The sequence below is a fragment of the Desmodus rotundus genome, chromosome 4 (genome assembly GCF_022682495.2).
Source record: "Desmodus rotundus isolate HL8 chromosome 4, HLdesRot8A.1, whole genome shotgun sequence".
Lineage (NCBI taxonomy): Eukaryota > Metazoa > Chordata > Mammalia > Chiroptera > Phyllostomidae > Desmodus > Desmodus rotundus.
The window spans coordinates 109,425,695-109,449,092 of NC_071390.1; the positions used below are offsets into that span (position 1 = coordinate 109,425,695).

General features: G+C 38.0%; 1 protein-coding gene across 2 annotated transcripts in view; it reads left to right on the forward strand.

Moving 5' to 3' along the window:
* Positions 1-23,398, forward strand: part of USP6NL (USP6 N-terminal like) — a 174,945-nt gene that overhangs the window by 40,669 nt on the left and 110,878 nt on the right. The window contains exon 1 of one of the 2 annotated variants that reach the window (XM_024580467.4): positions 12,162-12,249. The exons of the other annotated variant lie outside the window; for it this stretch is intronic. Within the exon in view, the coding sequence (XP_024436235.2) occupies positions 12,177-12,249 (73 nt within the window). The 5' untranslated portion in view covers positions 12,162-12,176. Of the gene's footprint in view, positions 1-12,161; positions 12,250-23,398 lie in introns of those variants that run through there. 2 annotated transcript variants of the gene reach the window in all.

Sequence of the window (23,398 nt, forward strand, 5' to 3'; positions counted from 1 at the left end):
TCATCAGGGATATTGGACTATAATTTTCTTTCTTTGTAGTGTCTTTATCTGGCTTTGGAATTAGGGTAATGCTGGCCTTGTAAAATTAGCTCAGGAGTCTTTCCTTCTCTTGACTTTTTTGGAATAGTTTGAGGAGGAGAGGTTTTACCTCTCTCAGAATGTTTGGTAATATTCACCTGTGAAGCCATCTGGCCCAGGACTTTTGTTTGTTGGGATTTTTCTTTGATTACTGCTTCAGTTTCACTAGGTGTAATCTGTCCAGATTCTTTGATTTTTCCTTATTTAGTTTTGGAAGATTATATATGTCTAGAAATATACCCATTTTGTCCAGATTGTCCAATTTGTTGGCATATAATTGTTCATAATATTTTCATATAGTCCTTTGTATTTATTTGGTGTCAGTTGATATTTCTCCCCTTTCATGTCTGATTTTATTTATTTAGGTGCACACTCTCTTTTTTCTTGTGCATCTGGTTAAAGGTTTGTCAATTGATCTTTTCAAAGATGGGATTTATTGATTGTATCATTTTTTAGACTCATTTACTTGTGCTCTAATCTTTATTATTTCCCTCCTTTTACTCACTTTGGGCTTTGCTTCTTGTTCTTTTTCAAGTTCCTTTAAATGTAAAGCTAGATTGTTTGAGCTTTTTCTTGTTTCTTGAGATAGATCTGTAATGCATGAATTTCCCACTTAAGGATTGCTTTTTCTGTGTCCCGCAGATTTTGGATTGTTGAGTTCTCATTATCATGGATTTCAAGGTATCTTTTGATTTCTTCCATGATCTCATTGTTGATTCATTCATTGTTTAATAACATGTAATTTAGCTTCCATGCCCTTGTTTATTTTTCAGTTTTCTTCTTGTGATTCATATCTAGTTTTATAGCATTATGGTCAGATAAGATGCTTGATATGATTTCAGTCTTCTTAAATTTATTGAGTCTTGCTTTGTGTCCTAACATGTGATTTATCCTAGAAAATGTTCCATGTGTACTTGAAAAGAATATATATTCTGCTGTTTTGGGGTTAAATGCTCGAAGATATAAATTAAATCCTTTTAATCTAGTGTGTCATCTAAGACCACTGTCTCCTTGTTGATTTTCTTTCTCGAAGATCTATCTGTTGAAGTCAGTAGCATGTTAAAATCTCCTACTATGACTGTATTTCTGTCAGTCTCTCCCTTTATGTCCATCAAGATTTGCTGTACATATTTAGGTGTTCCTATGTTGGGTGCATAAATATTTACTAGGGTAATATCCTCTTGTTGGATTGTTGCTTTTTCATTATGTAGTGTCCTTCTTTGTCTCTTACTATAGCCTTGGTTTTAAAGTCTATTTTTTTTTTTGATAGAAGTATTGCTACCCCAGCTTTTTTTTCCCTTTTCATTTGCATGAAGTATCTTTTTCCGTACCTTTGCTTTTAGTCTGTGTGTATTTTTCATTCTGAGGTGGGTCTCTTGGAGACAGTATATATGAAGGGAACCCCCAAAAGCCAGAATTTATTTATAAAAATTTTTGTATTTATTCTTACATATTTAAACTTCAGTCACCTTCAAAGTACTCTCCATTTAACACCTAGCATGACATTTTTTTCCACTGCTCAAAACAGTTTTGAACTCGTTGGTTTTGATGCTTTTTAGTGCTTCTGCCATTCTGCCCCCCCCCCCCTTTTCCACTTTGGGCAAACATTTCCCGTTGAGGACTGTTTTCATCCAAGAAAGAAAGAAACAAACAAAAATCACTTGGGGCAAAATTGGGTGAATAGGGAGAGTGGTGCACAGGGTCATGCTGTTTTTGGTCAAAAACTGCTGAACATTCAGCACAGTGTGGACAGGTGCACTTGTAAATTATCCTTCACCAAATGGGCAAGCACATTGAAAAAGTCTTCAAAAACAATTTGCTGGACACTGCCACTTACAACAATGTCAGCTGGTACACAGAGATGCAATTGGGTTCCTAGAATGCTCACCTAGTGGGGGAATCCTGTACTACAAGGGGCCTGCCCTCCAGAAGATAATTTCGGGGGTTTTTCTTGGGTCGCCACTTATATGTTGGTCCTGTTTTTTTTATCCATTCAGTTACCCTATGTCTTTTGATTCAGGCATTTAAGCCATTTACATTTAAAGTGATTATTGATAGATATGTATTTATTTTTTATATCTATTTATATCTATTTTTATTTTTTTACTGTTTTCCTGTGTATCTTTTTTTCTTAAACCAAGCTCTTTAACATTGTTGCAGTACTTGCATGGTGGTAACAAACTCCTTTTTCTTTTTCTTGTCCAGGAAGCTCTTTATGTCTCCTTCAATTTTAAATGATAGCCTTGCTGGGTTGGTTGAAGGTTCTTGCTTTTCATCACTGTGAATATTTCATGCCAACCCCTTCTGGCCTGAAATGTTTGTGTTGAATAGTCACAACAGTCCTATGGGAGCTCTCAGTTAGTTAGGTAACTAACTGTTTTCCTTTTGAGACTTTTAAGATTCTCTCCTTGCCTTTAAGATTTGTCATTTTAATTATGATGTATGTGTCTTGGTGTGAGCCTCTTTGGGTCCATCTTGTTTGGGATTCTCTGTGCGTCTTGACTTTGTATCTTTTTCCTTCACCAGGTTAGGGAAGTTTTTGTTTATTATTGCTTAATAGAGGTTGTCGATCTCTTGCTCACTCTCTTCTCTTGGTATTCCCGTGATGTTGTTACGATTCATGTTGTCCCAAAGGTGCCTTACACTTTCCTCATTTTTTTGAAATTATTTTTTCTTTTTTGCTGCTCTGCTTGGGTGTTTTTTTCTATCTTGGCTTTCAAATTGCTGATTTGGTCCTCTGCTTCATCTGACCTACTGTTTATTTCTTCTAGTGTATTATTTATTTCAGATATTGCTTTCTTTATTTCTGACTGGTCCTTTTCTATGGTTTTTACATCTTTTTTTCATGCTGTTGAGCATACTTATAATCATTATTTTAAACTTTATATCTGATAAGTTCCTCGTCTCTATATCATTTAGCTCTTCTAGAGAATTCTCTTGTTTTTTTCATTTGGAACCTGTTTTTATTTTTTGTCTTCCCATATTGGCTGTCCTTGTGTTTGTTTCTATGTGTTAAGTAGATTTGCAAATACTCTGGTGCAGGCTAAGTCAGACGCTCCCTGGACTGGCCCTGGGCAAACTATTTGGAGCTTTCAGTAATCCATAGCATGTGGTTCCCTCTGCTCGGCCTGGGTGTGTGCCCAAAGAACCAGGCTATGCACCAAGGAGATCTGCCTGCTGGCTTTCTGTTAGGCTTAATCACTGGAAGTGCCTCCTGCTGTACTCCTCAGCAGCTGGGCATAAGCTTCACAGGGTGGGGTAGAGTAGTTACTGCAGGTGGGGCTCTTGCTCTCCGCCCCCATGCCTCATAGAGGACAGTGCTCCGCCCAAGAGAGATGGCTTCTGCAGTATGAGCAATGACTGAGCATGCGGATCCTGGTGACTGACTGTTGGGCTCTTCCCCCAGAGCCACCAACCCCAGATGTTTCTCATGTGGCACTGGTCTGCTCTGCCCTCCTTCCACTGGAGCCCAGGGTAAGTGGATGCAAACAAAATTCTGTGTTGGCCCTTTAAGAGGCTCAATTGTGTTTCTGGCTGTCTCTCCCTGTCAGACAGAAACTCTTCTGCTTTTCACAGTGGAATGTTATTTGGGTTCCTTTGCCAGTCCTGGTGCTCCAGGCTGGAGAGCCCAGCTTGGGGTCTAAGGAACACCCTAGCAACTGAAACTGAAATATCCCTCCAGCACTTCAGCTTTTGTCTGTGGGAGCCCACTCAGCCCTCTTGTGCCTCCTCATTTCCTATCAATCCTGTGATGATGGGATTTCTTCCATAAGTCCTTGGTTATAAGGCTTCTCTCCAGCTAATGTATAGTTGGCTATTCAGGATGATTTTTATATAATTTAGTTGCAATTCCAGTTTGGTCCTGGGAGGAGGGTTCCACCTATTCTGCTGCCATGTTGTATCCTGACAGTGTTAACTTGTTTTTTTAATTTTATTTATTTACTTTTAGAGAGAGGGGAAGGGAAGGAAAAAGCAAGGGAGAGAAATATTAATGTGTGGTTGCCTCTTACGCCACCCCATACTGGAGGCCTGGCCTGCCCTGAGTGGGAATCGAACTGGTGACCCTCTGGTTTGCAGCTTGCACTCAATCCACTGAGCTATACTAGCCAGGGCCAACAGTGTTAACTTTTAAATATCCAGTATGAATTATTAGGAATTACTGTAAAAGCACCTAAATATTATTTGGACAGAAAATAGTATACACTTTAGGTAGAAAAATGGACAACTTTTTTTTTTATAAACCACATATTGTGCATTTTATATTGATGAGTTTGTAGAGATTGATTTGCAAAATTCTACTTAAAAGTGATTATATCCCACCCTTAAAATTTAAGTAGAATGGCAAAGAAATTAACTATATTACCTGATTTATTAACCCAAAGGAGACCAGTCAGAAATGAGTTTATAGTTTAATATTCAATTGTCTTTTCTGTTTGCAGGCAAGCTGACATCTGGAATATTTACAGATTATTTTTGTTAGTAGAAATGTGGCCTCTCATTTTTTCTTGTCATTTATCTACATGTCCTGAAAAAGGATGACAGTAGTTTTATTCTAAAGTGTATTTCCAGGAAAGCCAAAAATGTTTTCTTAAAAAGGGTAGAAAAAACCTGAATCAGTGCCCAAAATGAGAAGATTCTTGGTTGTTATTCACATGACCCAAAAATTTTGTAGGAATAGAGCACAGTACAAATGCCCTTGTCTGTGTTATTGTATAAAATTGTAATTGGTGAAATATTTTATAATGTGAAAATACATATCAGTTCAAAAAGAGTATGCATAATATTACCCCATTTTTATAAAATCAACAAAAAAGTACATGGAAAAGTCAAAAAGGTTGTTGGTAGTGCTTACCTCTGTATGGTGGGCCTAAGAGAGATTTTTATTTTCTTTTGGCATATTTTTAGATACTTACTTTCTACAGTGAACATGCATTATTTTTGTAATAAGGAATACTATTAAAGATGTGTATTGACAAAAAGAAGAAAATAGAAACTGTTTAAATTAGTTTGTAATTCTTTAAGATTCTGGGGAGTTGGAAGTTGGTCTAAATTATTGATAACATTATTTGCTATGAATAGTAGTATGATTTTGCTTTTCTCCTTTACACTTAGGTCCAAACAAGATGTTCTGGTAAACTTGTTCATGGTTTTATTAAATGAATGAGAAAGTACACAAATGAGATCAAATTCAGTCTAGTTCTTTCTTCTCCCTCCCTCCCTCCCTCATTCCCTCCCTTCTTTCTCTGTCTCTCTCTCCCTCCACCCTCCGTCCCTCCCTTCTTTTGTTGCAAGTAATGGTGGGAAAGGATTTTCTTCCTTTACCAGGCGTTTTTTCTTTACATCTTTTACCATGTAAGTCCTGTTATTAACCCCTTTTCATCTGAAAGAAGTTGCTTTCTGCCGTATACATTGACTTGGATAAAGTAGAATGGCATGATTGGGAATGTCCAAATAGGTGGATAGTAGGGAGTGCTTCTATTCCCAGCCTGTTGCATTTTTGTCCTTCCTGTTCTCTTACTGGCATTGTTCTTTGTGTTTCACTCTGAAAATGCTGGATTTGGAAGTGAACGGAATGAAAAGTCAACAGTTTTTGAGTTAGGCAAAAGTTAGTGGTTTAGGGGCTGAGGCCAGGTATAACAAAAATGCAAATGTGGGAAATAAAATTGAGTTAAGAATTTTCTGTTTAAAGAAGAATTAGAGGAGTTCTGGCCGAGATGGAGGTGTAGGTTGAAACCCTTCACTTTGTCTCACAACCAAAAGGAGGTTAACAACCAATCTAAAATCAATAAACAACCAGAAGTGCCAGAAAATCAAACTGCATGGAACTCCAACAACCACGGAATTAAAGAAACAGTCAAACAGACTGGTGGGAGGGAGACAGGCAGACGGGCAGATGGAGAGAACCCTGGGTGAGGCAGTGGACCAGAGGCCGGGCTGGCTGCGGCGAGGCAGACTGTGTGGACGTGGACTGTATGGACACAGACGGGGCTGACTGAACCAGAAACTGAAACTCAGAGCTGACTGTGGACTATGGCAGGGGTTGCTGTGGTGGGAGAAACTCCCTTGTCTCACACAAGAGTCCGGTGGAATGTGAGGCTAGAGCCAAGCAGGTGAGCTGCATTGTTCCCTCTCTGGTCCCTCCCCAACAAGCATGCCCCAGTGCAGCAAGGAGAGTTGCCCTGCCCTGGAGAATACTTAAGGCCCTGCCCCCTTACAACTTAACAGGTGCACCGAGACAAAGAAATATGGCCCAATTGAAAGAACAGCAAAACTTCAGAAAGAGAGCTAAGCAATGAGGAGACAGCCAACCTATCTAATGGAGAATGTAAAGCCCTGGTAATCAAAATGCTTACAGAACTGATTGAGCTTGGTTGAAAATTGAAAAAAACAAATGAAAGCAAAATGAAATAAAGCAAAATATTCAGGGAACCAACAGTGACAGGAAGGAAACCAGGACTTAAAGCAATGATTCGGAACAAAAGGGAAAAATAAACCTCCAACTGGAACAAAATGAAGAAACAAGAATTCAAAAAAGTGAAGAGAGACTTTTGAACCTCTGGGACAGCCTGAAACATTCCAATATCCAAATTATAGGGGTGCCAGAAGGAGAAGAACAAGAGCAAGAAATTGAAAACTTATTTGAACAAATAATGAAGGAAAACTTCCCTAATCTGGTGAAGGAAATAGACTTCTAGGAAGTCCAGGAAGCCCAGAGAGTCCCAAAGAAATTGGACCCAAAGAGGAACACATGAAGGCACATCATCATTAAGATACCCAAGGTTAAAGATAGAGAATCCTAAAAGCAGCAAGAGGAAAGGAGAGCATTACCTACATAGGAGTGCCCATAAGGCTATCAGCTGATTTCTCAAAAGAAACCTTGCAGGCAAGAAGGGACTGGAAAGAAGTATTTGAAGTCATGAAAGGCAAGGACCTACATCCAAGATGACTCTATCCAGCAAAGCTATCATTTAGAATGGAAGGGCAGATAAAGTGCTTCCCAGATAAGGTCAAGTTAAAGGAGTTCATCATCACCGAGCCCTTATTATATGAAATGTTAAAGGGGCTTACCTAAGAAATTAAAGAAGATAAAAAATAGGAACAGTAAAATGACAACCAACTCACAACTTTCAACGAATGAACCTTAAAAAAAAAAAGAAAAACAACAAGACAAAAACTAAGCAAACAAGTAGGAGAGGAACAGAATCAGAGAAATGGACATCACATGGAGGGATTTCAGTGGGGAGGAATGGGGGGGGAGGTACAGGGAAGAAGAAGCATAATTGGTAGGCATAAAGTAGACGGGGAGAGGTCAACAATGGTATAGGAAACAGAGAATTCAAAGAATTTACATGTATAATCCATGGACATGAACTAAAGAGTGGGGAATGCTGGAGGTTGGGGTATGCAGAGCGGAGGGGGGATAAAGAGGAAAAATTGGAAAAACTAATAGCATAATCAATAAAATATACCTAAAAAATAAAAAAGAATTTGATCACAACTGTTTGCAGGCAGCTCATTGCAAAGGAAACTATAACATTTTTTATTTACCAAGCCACATTGGATCTCTTTGTATATATAGGCGATTATTATTTTTGTTTTAAGCACTCTCTATCCAGTTAAACTCTGTACTTTTTAGTTAATTTTGTATTCAGATAAAGTCTGAAGAATAGGATATAGATTAAATACATATTATAGAATTCCTTTGTCATTTTTAAAAAGACTTTTTGAGAACAGTTTTAGATTTACAGAAAAATTGAGTGGGAAGTCCAAGAGTTCCCTTATACCCCCTCATAATACTCTCCACCTTCCCATTTTCCCTTGTTACTAACATCTTGCAACATTGTTGCAAATATACATTAGTTGGTACATTTACTGCAGTTGATGAGCCAATATTGATATATCACTGTTTACTAAAGTCCATAGATTACATTATGGTTTAGTTTCTGTGTTGTACATTCTGTGGATTTTGACAAATGTATAATGGATGTGTATCTACCTTTACAATTTCATAGAGTAGTTTCACTGCCCTAAAAATTCCCTGTGCTTCACCTGCTCATCCTTCTCTCTCTTTCCTCAAGGCCCTAGCAACCACTGATTGGTTTACTCTCTCCATAGTTTTGCCTTTTCCAGAATGTCATGTAGTTGGAATCCATACAGTATGTATGATTTCAAATTGACTCCTTTTTAGATTGACTTCTTTCACTTAGCGATGTGCATTTAAGGTTCTTCCACGGGTTTTTTTTTTTTTTTTTTTTGGCTTCGTAGCTCATTTCCTTTTATTGCTGAATATTATCCCATTGTCTGTGTGTATGGAAGTTTCTCCAGTCACTTGCTGAAGAACATCTTGGTTGCCTCTTAGTTTTGGCAACTGTAAATAAAACTGCTATAAACCTTTATGTGCAGGTTTTTGTATGGATACAAGTTTTTAGCTCATTTGGGTAAATAACCGGGAGTATAATTGTTGAATTGTATGGTAAGACTGTTTACTTTTGTAAAAAACTGCCAAACTTTTCCAAAGTGGGCGTACATTTGACATTGCCACTAGTGATGAAAGAGTTCCTGTGGCTCCACATCCTCAACAGCATTTGGTGTTGTCAGCGTTTTGGACTTTAACCATTCTAGTAGGTGCGTAGTGGCGTCTCATTGTTTGAAATTCCCTAATGCCATAAGATGTTTAGCCTCTTTTTATATGCTTACTTGCCATCTACATAAGTATCTTTTTTGGTGAAGTGATATGGCTTAAAAAAAATAAAATGTAATTCCTTTAAAAAAATAGTAACATTTTTTGTCTGTGGAAAAGTATGGCAAAACAGAAAGACAGTAAAAATTCATACATAATGCCACCTCTCAGAGGAAAAATTATTGGTAACATTTTGATATTTTTTTCTTTGTGCCCCCATCTCTTTATCTATCTGCCTGTCTGTCTATCCATGTATAGATAAATATTTGTCTATAATGTAAATGCTAATAGTGGAATCATAATATTTTGTACCTTTCATGTTTACTTTTCCACATGCAATTAGCTTTTCCTGTGTCATTCTTCTACAATAGTGGCTCTTAACTTTGTTTGAATGTTAGGATCATATGGGGGAACTTTTAAAATTTAGGATGCTCAGGCTGTACCCTAGGATGATGAAGGCAAAACCCCTGTGGATGGACCCAGGCATCATACTTTTTAAAACTCCCCAGGCAAGTTCAGTATGTATGAAGACTGAGAGCCATGGGACTAGAATATAATAGAATCATTTTAAAGAAAAAATATAATTACCAAAATATTATATAAAACATTATACTCTTTTTATAAAGTTCAGAAAAGCCAAATGCACACATACAATCACACTATACAGATATATTTATAGATATAGATATAGCTATGTAGCTATAAGGGGATAAAGGGAATGACTATACAGCATACGGGTTGATTGTTACTTTGGGTTGGAGCTGGGGGATGATGAGTGGGTGGTTGCCAGGACTATAGGTTAAATGTCGATTGTTTTTAAGGTTCTAGTTTTTATTTTGAGTAATTGCTTTCTGGTGTTTATTAAATTATTAAATATAATTAATTGAGTGAATAAATAAAAATGGGTTATGCATAGATCAATTATATAAATCAGGGAATATGATTAAACTGATTTTTTGTTCCAGAGGCCCAGTAAGGAAAAAAATAACAATCAAAAACTATTACATCATCCTCATAGTATAGTTGGGTTTAAGTATCACAGTGGTTTGATATCCAGTGTCATTAAAAAAATGAATAAACTATTCCTTAGTAGCCAGAGTTTTTTATACTTTCTTTTTTTCCCCCTGAAATTATACATCCATTCCACTTTCCTCACAGAGTTTTATCCTAATGCCATTGGTCAAAACAACAAGTATGTGATAAGTTTTAAAAAATAATTATGTACTATAAAGTAATATTTTATTGGAAACTCATATCTTCATAAGGGGATGGGCTTATCATGCCTTGGTTAAGGGCTTGTTGAATGGTCTTTGTCCCCCACCTCCCATGTTTTCACCCTTTGGAGCACTGCGCCACATACGATGGATGAGGATTGGCCTTTTACTTCTAAAATGGGAGAAAGCAGATTCACTGCTTTCTAACTCTGATGTCAGTGAGATAAGTGATGATGAGAATTGAAATTTATGGGAACGTAAATATAGATAGTCCTTTTTTCACTGATCAGACATGGAGCATAGAGTTGACTGAGAGCATCATGTCCTGTGTATCCCCTTCCTTGCATGGAAAGAGAAAAGTACTGGGAGAGAGCAAAGCCAACAGAAAAATACCTCTCAAGAACATTTTTTTTCCCCAGAAGAGTAGAAGTAATTTCCCAGGAGCTGGAAATGCAAAGAACTGGAAAGTAAATGCAGAGATATGTAACACCTATTTCATGTTCAGGACTGCCCTAGGAAACAGGACAAGGGATAGAAAGAATTAGGGGAACTTGATTTTAGGAGTTTGATTTAAATACTGATTTGTCTATACCAGGTCATCAGAGGAATTTGTTAAAGAGCACAGTTTTCATCTGAGGTTTAAAACTTGGACTTTGACCTGTCCAAACTTTTGCTTTGATTTAATTTGCAAGTACAAACATGATCTTTAAAGATAATATATAGTTAGGATTAATGCCCTGTTTTGTTCTCTATTTGCTAATATTTTCTCACTATCATGGATTTGTAGCACTGAAGTCTTAAATTAACACCCATATGGAGAATACATTATAGGTGGATATATACGCCCATATTATAGTACCTCTTCCTTGAAGAGCTGAAAATGTCACCCTGAATTTTAAAACTGTACATTTCTATAGAAGAGACTTGGCGTCAGAGAAAGCAGAAGAAATCTTTGAATTTTGGAGCCTATGTTTTACCAACCTTGGTTGATTCACTGTGTGCCTCAGTAGTTCAACTGAAAAATGAGAAAGTAATAAAACAGCCTTGAACTGTGTGGAGGCACAAAAACTGCCTCTGATTTGGTCTGGGAGCCATTTTATGATACATTAATACCATATAATAAATGGGAAGAAAAAAAAACTCAGAGGGAAGTTGGCAGCATAGTAAGGGGAACAAATTGCTGGTGGAATCACTTTAGTAAATAGTGACATTTAACCATATTAACTTGAATTTCAGTTTTCTCTTAGTTAACTCTGTAGGTTTACTTTGAAAAGGGTTGCTATGTGAAATATAGAATTGTAAGAAAGGTATTAAATATTAATTGAACATTATTGCAACTTGACTGTTAAAACTCATGGCAGAAATGGTTGTTATACTTGATTTGAAATTCTCTGGTCCATGCCTTTGATGGTGAGACCAACAAATTTACATAACTCTTGGGGATATCTAGCGGGCAGTGTGAACCTAAACTTCTCTTCATCTGCTGGGATGTCAGAGGGGTGTGTGTGTGTGTGTGTGTGTGTGTGTGTGTGCGCGCGCACCCATGTGTGGAGGGGGAAAGGAATTTAGAGGATATTTTTTGAGGTAGCATATCTTGATGCAGATCTGGGAGCTTGGAGTTAGCAAGATAGAGTTTTATTTTTATCCACATTATATTTTCTGTGTTTCAAACATAAGATTTTTGAGAAATTGGAAAAAAGTATTAAAGCTTTTACAGTGCAGGATATTTTGGTTGACTACTTCTGAATGTGTTTTTAAAAACTTGCACATAGCATCTGTGATCCACTATATGAGAATTTATAGCATAGCACTTTATTTTTCCTGTCTTGACTTTTGTGAGAAAATGTTTTCACTGTGCTTAGTGATTTACAGACAATTACCCACATTTTGTTTTGTTTTGTTTCGTTTGTAACTGTTAATGCTTTCCAAAGTCATACATTTGGGACTTTGAGGATGTTGGTTTTCACAAGTGCTGAAATCACTTTGAATACATAATTTCAGGAAAATACAGCCTATCTTCCTTGTTCCTTATTAACTGCTTCAGAGCCTTCTTGGATAGCTAAGCAAAGCATTTATTTCTCTGAAATTGAACTGTGTTCGTTCCTGAGCTCCCTGAGAGCTGATATGCCATGAGCTCTTGGTGATGAAACCTGTTGGATTTCTGGAGGAAGCAGCTGGAGTCCTTGGCTTGTTAATAACTAGCGATGATTCAAGTCTTGCAGATTGTAAAGGAGCTGGTGACACCGTTGAGGCAGAAGGCAGCCACAGTGAAGGAAGGTAGGAACATCATTAGAGGGAGCAATCGGAGCACTTCAAGGCACTCAGGTTTTTACAAATATGGACCTAAAGAACAGATATAAAAAAGGAGTTTTGAGTTATCATGTATGCTTTTGAGCTTCTGATACATTATGGTATCTGAAAAGGATCAGGTAATGGCATAATTGTTAATGTGCCTCGTTATTACTGTTTTTAGACCATACATTAGAAGCATATTGTTATATTAAAAGGTATGAAGAGTAAGAAGTTATGACATATCTGCTTAACAGTATTTTTCACATTGTAAAGGCACTTGCATTATGTATTTTGGAGGGAGAATAGTTTATGTAATCCTCTTTTAATTTTAAAGTATAAATGTTCACAGTAGGAATTAAAAGGGAACAAAGTAGGATTTGGCCTACAGCAGGGCAAAAGATCTAGATGGTTCTTATTATTGTGAATTCCTGATAAAATAGTAGTTATAAATGTGAACTAGACAGTGAATGGTAGGTTTTATTGCATTTTTCAGTGAATAATTTTTTCTATTTATGATTATATGCTTAATCGTTACTGTTTTATATTTAAAATGCTCCTATATTTATAGCCTGTCTCAGTTTAGGATATGTTGAATTATATTTTCAAAATCTTTAATTGTATGTCTGAATTATAGTCCTTAAAATAAACTAATAGAGATATATATTGGAAGAAATACTTGTATATTTTTCTTTTTAAACATTTGAAATAGTAAATCCCCAAAATGACAATTAGGAATTGATTTTAAAAATATAGGCCATCAACCAAGTTTATAATACTGGTAATTTTACTAATTTAATCTGTGGTTTAAAATCAGTTAATTGATAAATTTATATGTATATTTTACATATGTAAAATATATCTTGCTATCTTTATGTATTTGAATAGCATAAGTATAACTCAGATGATATAAAATATAAATTATTTTGAAAATTTAAAACTTGATATGATCTGTTTTTAAAGTAAAGCTTATCAGATTCCTTAAGTCCTATGTAAAATGATTTAGGGTGACGGTATGAAATAATATTGCGACATATAGCATAGTCAACCAATTAATAGAATATTACAGCTGAAAGACATCTTAGAAATCTCCATGTCTATTCTCATTTCATGGGGATATATGGTCCTTACATGGACAAAAATGCATCTCAAAACCTGACAGAAATTATTGTCATTTACCTTTGAAAGTGCAGTAGTATTATTTAGAATACTTTACAGTTATTTACCTCCTGTTTTCTACTCTATTTCTCCTCCCATTTCTTCTGATGTAGAAGACTGCATTCCAGTCTGAATAGCAGGATTCTAACAATTAGGTATTTTTTGAAAAGCTTGCTGCTTTTACTGTTTCAGGAGAATATAAATTAGTTAATTTAATCCCAGTTTCTTTGAAACTGTCAAATTCATACAGTCCAATTTTTTTATTGGACTATTTCTTCTACTTTATGTTTTCAGTCACAATCATCGTTACTTGGAATAGACCCAGGGAAAAGAATAATAATATTCTTCTTGCCTTTTAAGTGTGCGTGTGCATGCACACGAATAGTGCAATCACATTTGACAGGAAATGCCATATGAATATAAAAAAATAGTACTAAAAGCTACTATATACTAAAGTAGTAGAATGGCTTTTATTCCTAAATATTTTTTCTTTTTTCTTTTTTTTAGACAGAATTTTCTCTGACCTGGGAAAATAGAGGCACTTATGTATAGAGTTTTTCCCTTTAAAAGTTTGTTTTTCAGACCTATTTTAGTAGTATTTTTAATCATTTAGGAGGTAAAATATTTACCATTTTATTCTTGTGCAAAATATTATTATGTTTTGCCAGTTTTTAATATTGATAAATTTCAAAGTCCTATAGACAGATAGAAAATAATGACCCATAAGAAGAGTGTCTGACTCAGTTCTTTAAAATGTAGTATAAATTTGATGGATATAGAGAGAACAACATTTCAAAGTATTGTATTCACATTTAATATTAGAATATTAGTAAATAGTATGTAAAATTGATTTTGAAGGGAAGTATCAAAGTGGGGGATGAAATAATTATGACAAATGGTTTGAAGAGTTGTCATTAATTACTTTTTGTTGGTATGAGGTAGTAAGAAAACCTGATATAATTTATTATAAGTAGGACCCAAGCATGTGGTTAAGAATTATTTGGGGGAAGGAGGGAAATTATTAAATATTCATGAATATTTTCCTTAAAATGTTTAAAACATCTGCCAAATCACTGCTTTGTCATTTAGTTAAAGTTAAATATCCCAATTTTACTCAATTTTAGTGAAATCCAGTGCTAACAGTTTGTGTTAATGCTCGTTACATGGAACTTAGAATTTTGCAACTGTTACATTATAAGAAAGGGAGAGAACTAATAATGTTGTTTGAAGGGTAATTTTAGTGGATCCACATTCTTAATTATAATGATGCAGTGGGGAACTTATGGGCATGATTGCCATTGGTAAGATAGTTGAAATGGGTAGGAATAGATGTTTTGTCATACAGCCTTGGATAAAATAAAGGAATAATAGGCAAAGGATAGCTGGTCTTTGGAAAAGTATCCTTGCCTTATAGGAAAGAGGGTTAAATATACATGAATATATACATTCCTTTGTTCATTCATCATTCTCTCATTTATTCATTTATAAAACCCTTATCAGATGTTCAGTCTTTGCAAGTTACTGTGCTAGTCACTGGGGATAGAAAATAAGATGTGATCCCTGTTCATTCCTGGAATACAGTAGACACTCTGCTATTTATGGGAGGGAGGGTGAGAGAAAGGAAAGGTAGGTACATTTCTTAAGACAGCCTCTTCTAAGAGGTATTATACCCAGGGCAGAATAGTTGGTTGTACTGCCATGAGGTCATCATGGGCAGAGTTAAAGCAATTTAATCTTGTGAACCAGGGAAAGGGATGGAATCAGTGATTCTATGCCAAGTAGAAAAATAAAGTGTTACAGTTTTTGTCTGATATGTCCTAGTTAGCTTGCATTTCAAGGACCCAGCTTGGCTAGGTTGGGAAGGCAAAACACCTTGGAGCAGACCTATGTAAAATAATAAAATCTATTCAAATGTACATTAGGCACACATGTAATCATCGTAGCTGTGTATTATTGAGGAGTCTGGTTTTCTCCCTTGAAAGCCTCATGTTTATTTGGATGAAACCACGATGTTCCCCCTCTGCTGCCAGACACAACCACCCAACAAGCCCTCCTCATTGGTGCTCCCTGGAGTGTGGGCCCTCCTCCTTCCCCATGCTCACTGCTGACCCTCTCTCATTTGGCTCTGGCCCCTGGACTCCAGGGAGTCCACCTCTCCCACCCCCTGTTAGCTGGGGCTACATTGTGTTCCTGCTCCACCTCTTGCCTTTGGCCCAGGTACCTCAGCCCAATGCATCCATGCACCCTCCTGCTACTGCCCCCGCATGCCCTGGAGGGCACCTGTGTGCCCCTGACCACCTTTTTAAGCCCACTGTGTGCTCCCTCGCTGCCTCCCCCTTACCTTTTGCACCTGAGTCCTCAGTGTGTCCATGCATCCCACCCCTCTCACCCATCCTGCACCTCCAGTGGTTGGCGCCAGCAGCTTTACAGGAGCTAGTCCATGTATCCCCTCACCCCCTGCCCAGCCACTGTGTGCCACTCCCCCTCATTTCCCCTGCTGGTGCCCACTATAGGGCTTCCACATACCCGCCACCCACAGTGTGCTCCCTGGTCCCCCTTGCCTTTGGCACCAGCGCCTCAGACTCAGCGTTTCCATACCCCACCTTCCGCAGCCCCTCCTCTGTTGGCACCCTTTGGAGGGCGTCCACACACCGCCCCTCTCCCCACCATGTGCACTCCCTGGCCAGTCCCCCTCACCTTTGTGCTGGCAGCTGGATCCCCAGTGTGTCCACAGAGCCCCCGCCTCATGCACGGGTAGTTCTCCCTGGTGAAGGGTCGAGAGTGAGACCAGGCATCTGGGCTTGGAACCAACAAAGGTCAGGAGGGACCAGGACATGCTGACCACCCTGAAGATCCTCATCATCAGGGAGAGTGACATGGGCCAGTCTAGCCTGCTCTTGAGGTTCACAGATGATATTTTTGACCCAGAACCTGCAGCAACAGTTTCAGTGGATGGAAATAAGACTAAACTTGCAATATGGCTGCAAGGCAGTGTGGGAGACCACTAGAGTAGAAGCAAAATTGTGTTGAGCCTTGGCCAGCCTCCAGCCTTGGTCAGGCTCCTATCCTGCTGCACTGCTCCTCGAGGTCCTCTTCTTCAGCCTTGGGCATGTAAATCAAGCTGTAACCTAACGCAGGTCTGGCTGCCTGCTGCTTTGAAAGCCAATACTGGAGAGGCAGGTGCTGATATAAAGGTGGTTTATTCAGATGCTGGCCATCTGGAAGATGGGGGACTTTTGTATCAAAGCCCATCTCCACGTCTCAGTCCAGGCAGAGGGTTTTTTTTTTTTTGTAGGGAGAGGGGAACAGAACAAAGAGATCAAGGGAGGGAGTTGAAAAGTTCTCTACATGCAGACGAGCACAGTCCATTTCTATAAAGCAAGTGATGGTCCTGGTTTAGTCTTCCTGGCTTTACATCATCCTGGTTTTATGTTTGGAGGTCAGCAAATTTCCTAGAGCCGGAATGCCTGAAGGTGGGGGACTTTTTCTTTTGAAGTTAGTTCCTGGGATCCTTTTACAAACATGCTGTCCATCTACAAGCTACCTATTAGAGTCAGAAACAATGTCAAAAGAGTGGTGGGGTGGGTTATAATTTTCCACTGTTACAAAGCCAGTGCCGGTAGCAGCTGGCAACAGAATGGGCACCAGCAGGAAGACCCAGGGGAAGGATCCTACCTCCTAGCCCAACAATCAGAAGGCTCATGAGAGTGGAGCCTCCAGGCAGTTGTTGTAGTGGTGCCTCTTGAGATACTTCAGTTAACGACTGTGATGGGCAGAGATGAATCCCACCTCACTGACACCAACTCTTGCTTAGTTGCTCCTAGTGACTCTGCTCGCTGCCCTGAAGCCCAGCTCAGCTCAGGATTCCTGTTGCTGACTAGCCACCAAGAGCAGCTCTGAACTGAGGCCAGAGTGGTGCTGCCTTCAAATCCGCCCCTACATCTCAGTCTGGCCTAGGCCCTGCTGGCTTCTGCAACTCTGGTGTGGACTCTGGTTCTTTCTTTGCTGCAGGCTCAGGTTCTTCCTCCACCTCTGCCTCTGGGGCAACTTTAGAGGAATTGAGGCTCATTTCTGGGGAAGGAAAGGCTGTGTTCTAAAACACCACATCAGATGGGAAAGTAGGTGCTGGACCAAGTGCCAGTCTCCACCCCAGCAGACAGTTTCCTGGAGAAATTCTAAGTCTGTATGAGCTCTGCCTACTCATGCCTGGACCCTGGAGCTTCGTTGGGGAGCACATGGCAGTTGGTAGCTTGTCTAGCCCCAGATTTGTCTGTGGTGAGCCTGCCCTCCTAGGAATTTAATTAATACAAGAAACACTTTAAATGCAGATAATATGTGTGTCTGTATCGGGAGAATTTGGCTTGTTCACAGGCATGCACACACACATATACACAAATGGCAGAGATACTACATGTATTTTGAGTGGCAGATTTTGCCTTTCTGGGGATCATTCAGTAGCACAGTTCTCAAGTGAGGTTTTTGTGAACATGGTTTCCTTAATTTATTTTTTATTGAATTTATTGGGGTGACATTGGTTAATAAAATTATATAGGTTTCAGGTGTACAATACTATAATACGTCTTCTGTGTATTGTATTGTGTATTCACCCCAAAGTAAAGTCTCTTTCCATCACCATTTATATCCTGTATATCCTCCTCTACCTCTCCCCACCCCCCTTTCCCTCTGGTAATCACCATACTATTGTCTGTTATTATTTTTATTAACTGTAAATGTGACAGGTACATACATTTTTTTCTTGTAAAATGTTAGAATGAAAAGTGACCCCGCCTCCCCCCCCCCCCCCCGCCCCCACCCAACCTAATCCTAAACCTTCATTCTGTTCCTCTTTTTTTTTTTTTTTTTTTAAATCCTCACCCAAGGACATTCTGTTTTAAGGATTTTGTTTATTTACTTTTAGAGAGAGGGGAAAAGGGAGAGAAACATGGATGTGAGAAAGAAACATCAATCAGTTGCCTCTCATATGCGCCCTGTCCAGGATCAATCCCAGGTGTGTGGCCTGACTGGGAATTGAACCAGCGACCTTTTGCTTTGTGGGATGACACCCAACTAACTGAGGCACACTGATCAGGGCCTGGAGACATTTTTTTCATTGCTTTTAGAGAGAGAGAGAGTAAGGGAGAGAGAAACAACGTTGTGAGAGGGAAGCATCAATTGGTCGCCTCCGTATGTACCTGGATGACTGGGGAATAAACCTGCAACATCGGCATGTGCCCTGCCCAGGAATTGAACCCGCAAACTTTCGGGTGTAGGACGACACTCCAACTGAGCCACACTGGCAGAGTCCTTCATTCCTCTACTTAAAGGAAGTGTTCAAACTGGGTGTTTATCCTGACAAACTGTTTCTATGAACTTACAGTCATATTAAATATATACAAATATGTCCTTTTCATAAATATTTGTGTATTCAAATTACATTATTCACATAATATTTCAGGATCTTAACATGTAAGTGCATGTAGATTTATCTTATTCTTTTGTACTGCTCTATATTTTGCCAGTGTATGGATGAAACACAAATTAATTAGCTATAACGCTCTTGATAGGTTTGTGGGTTATTTAGTCTTTTGCCATTACAAACAGTATTAAGTGAAAGAATGTCTTTTATTTAGAACACCTCATATCTATGAGATAACTTTATCAGTGGATTTACTGGACCAAATGATATACCCTTTTAAAATTTTAGAGCTGTTGATAAATCTATAAAAGCTGTATAAATTTGTGCCCTCATGAACAGTGTATGAGGTTCTGTTTTGCTGCAGTCTATCACAGAATGTCAGTAAAATGTTTATGTATAAAAAATGCCTCATGTTTATTTGGACAAAAACATTTTGGAAATAGTGCATGTATCTCTATCTTGTTAAGCAGAAGTATGCTCCCTATAACTTACCTTTTCTTAATTACTCAGGTTCTTTATTGAAAATATGTTTTTGTAGGTTACAAAACCTAAAGACCATATTTATTAAAATTATTCTTAAAATAAGAATAGATTAAGGATGGGGCCCTGAAGTTTTCTCCTATTAGTGAAACATGAGCTTTGGTATCTGTCCTAACCTTTTCATTTCCCACTTTGATGCTTTAGCACCTTTCCTTTCTCTAGATTATTAAAATAGCCTTCTCATTTACTGTATTTGATAAACTTGCACTGAACATTTATTACATTTTAGATGCAAAGGTAGAGAGATGTGTCTTCAAGCTCATATGCAAGTGGTAAGAGACAAAAGTCAATAATTAATCTGGTATGATAAGTGTTGGAGTAGACAAGGTGTCGGGGGAACCCCACAGGGAACTGGCCCTGGCTTGGTAATTGGGAGAGTGAAGGAATTCAACTTTGATGAAGTGACAGATGTTCTCATTTGAGCCAAGTATCAAAGGATGCGTAAAGGCAAGCTAGCTAGTGGAAAAAAGAGAGTGTGTATAAGCATTGTAAGCAAAATAGATAGCAGAGGGCACTCAGGTGCCCAAATGTGAAGAGATTTCCATAACATGTGGGAAGTTTAGAAAGAGTCTTAAAGAGCTAGTGGGAGAAAAGAAGACTGGTCATGTTGTAATTGGTCATTTAACTCTGTATTCCATCCTTCCATACCATGAGATAGGTTTCTGAAACAATTTGCCATTGAACCTGAATTTGGACTTAACCTACTGTATTTTTTGGACTATAAGATTCACCCTTTCCCCAAATTTGGGAGGGAAATGGGGGTGCGCCTTATAGTCTGAATATAGTTTACCTGGCTCGCGGGGGCTGGGGAGATCTTATGTTATTAAATATTTTACCACATTTTCTGCTTCAAAATTTTTTTTCTTATTGTCCTCCTCTAAAACCTGGGTGCGTCTTATGGTCCAAAAAATACGGTACGTTTCTAGCTGTATCACTAGATCCCTTCGTGCCCTGACTGTGCCAGCTGCACCAGAATGCTTGTCTGTTCCCAGACACAGGGCTCCATGAGGACAGCAAGTCCTCCTGCTCCTTATCAGATCTGCCTTCAGGCTCCAATGCCACCCCTACCAAAGTGCTTGTGGACTTTTTCTCCCCTCGCTCCTCTAAGTCAGAGTTAATCATTCCTTTCTTTGTATTCTCGTAACATTTTACGTTTGTCTCTAATACTACACCTTTAAAATTATATCGTGCATTATGATTATATTTATTGAAGTGACCAATATATGTTAATTGAAATAAATGTTTTGACTTACTGGACATTTTTGCTTCCATCCTGTTTTTAGATGTTTTAGATGGTTAAGAATGTCATAAACTGATCTTTAAATAAGTGAAATATTATAGATAATAACAAAACAACGGACAGGGAAATATTTGATTGCCCTTTGAGTCATTTGGTATTGGTCTGGTAAGATAATGGTTTTCAGCTTATGTTTAAAATATATCCAGCCCTGGCCAGTGTGGCTCAGTGGATTGAGTGCTGGTCTGTGAATAAAAGGGTCATCAGTTCTATTCCCAGTCAGGACACATGCCTGGGTTGCAAGCCAGGTCCCCGGTTGAGGGAGCATGAGAGGCAACCACACACTGATGTCTCTCCCTCTCTTCCTCCCTTCTGCCCTGTCTAAAAATAAATAAATAAAATCTTTTTAAAAATAAATTATGTCCATGTTACTAAACATGTTGACTAAGATTGAGAAACTGAAGTCATAGTATCTTGTATGGTTTAGTTGTTTAAAGTTCCTTATGATAAGTAAAAACTTGAATGCTCTTGACCAAAAAAGAAGATACCATGATAAGAATTATCTACGGAGAAGTTAAGAAATGGCTGCTCGTAGCAAACACTGTCATTGCCCACTCAATATCCATTCTCCCTTAATTTTTTACTAATAACAGAATAACGTTGATTTTGTTTTTGGATGATACTGTGCTCAGTTAAAAAACACACCAACAAATAAAGTCTGTTTCCTGAGTTGTAAGCAAAAGCTTGCTGGGGATTTCTGGGTAGGTTTTTCTGTCTGAGATTCCTGGAGATGTAGCAGCCATGATGTGGCCCTGGGTCAGCATTTGTAAAGTGCTTGGAACAGTGCCTGGCACATAGTATGTGATTGTTAAATAAACAAATGTGCAGAGTGTTCAGATTTATTATGCTCTATAATTTATTATTGTGTAGTGATTATCTTTTTTCCTTTTTGTATCTTTATTGCCCTTTTGAGAAAAACAATATACACCAACCTACTTGAATACATTCTTTATTTTTATATTTGATCACAATTGAGAATACTGTTTTTGTTATGCACTCTAGCTTAAAAATTTATTGTGAGTGCACACTGCTTTCAGGGTGAAGCAGTCTCCTTTGTCAGGCTTTTGGGAGTTCCAGCGTGCCCTTTCTAACTCATTTTTCACTCTGCCATCAATTCTACCACTTTGTTCCATTGTTCAGCTAATCAGTGCCCTTGTTATTAAAAATATTTAATGGTGATGGTTTCACCTCTTCAAATGGTATATAAGCTCTCTTGGAATGTATAATATTTTTATCTATGCTTTTAGTAAATGCCCAGTGTGTGCTTGTTTAATAAAAGAATCTTCAGTGGAGAGGGGCCTGGATAATATTTCTTGTCACTGTAGGTTACTACCCTACAACATGGTGACATGCAAAACAACATTTGGTGACACATTTGGAGATTTTCTGGATGACACATTCTTTTTTGTTTTTTTAAGATTTTATTTATTTATTTATTTAGAGAAAGGGGAAGGGAGGGAGAAAGAGAGGGAGAAAAACTTCTATGTGCGAGAGAAACAGTTACCTCTCTCATGCCCCCCAACTGGGGACCTGGCTGGCCACCCAGGCATGTGCCCAGACCCTGAATTGAACCAGCAACCTTTTGCTTTTCGGGATGACACCCAACCCCCTGAGCCACACCAGTCAGGGCTGGATAACATATTCTTAAAAGGGTGCTGCTAAAGGATCTTGGTTTACTTCTTTAAATTATCTTTCATATTCTTTGTTCTGCTGTTTGTTACTAATTTCTGTGTTTTCCTGATTCTCAAATGTTTATCACATAAAATAACAGGGAAAAAAAGTCAATCAAACGGAAAAAGATATCATCCAATATAATAATCAAAACTTAATTTTTATGTTTCTATAATGCATCTAAGTATAATTTAGGTTACTTTTTTACTTTAAACAGGTTTATCTTCCCCTATGAGGAAAAAATATAAAAACTTTAAACTTCTATAGAATAGCATATACCTGTGGTACAGCAAGACCATGTGGAATCCCTATTTGTTATAAGTTGCTTAATAGCTAACCACGTCAGTGGCAACCATATAGTGGATAACTGTATCACTGCATTTTTGGATTGCACATAATGTCACAAATATATGTTGTACAAGTTACCTTGTTGCTGTCTTGATGGAGAAGAGTATATATTGTAAAACGAGTTATGTGAATCAAATTTATTTATGGTCTTGCAGAGTAATCAGAGCTAACTCAGACATCTTCTCTGAGACATCGAGTCAATTTCCTATGTTGCTTCCTTAGGGTTTTTAGAGGTGACATAGTGGATAGTTGGGAACTGGTAGGCCAGGGTACTAGGTTCTATTTGACAATGACTTAGAGTAGCCCTTTGCATATATCTCTACTTGCTACCCTGTAACATATATACTTACAGTTACTTTTTAAAGTTCTGTGTATTAAGCTGTGAACTTGTTGAGGGCAAGGACCACAATTCATTCATCATTTTGAAGAAAAGTTAATTCTGAGGATGCAGTGGCTTATAAGCTCGCCTGGTATTTGTTTCTCTATAGCTTATCATCAAAGTGATGAATGCACATATGGATAAAAGATAATTGTTCTATTTAATCAGTTACCTAATTAATGTGGGGATTCTGTTTTTATTCTCTATTATTTTATTACTGAAACAGACCGCCCAGTAGATATTATAAACATTCTCTAGAGAGCAATTATGTTTGCCATGAGTTATTTTACTTGGAGTGCTATTTGGAATAAAATATTTGTACCACTAT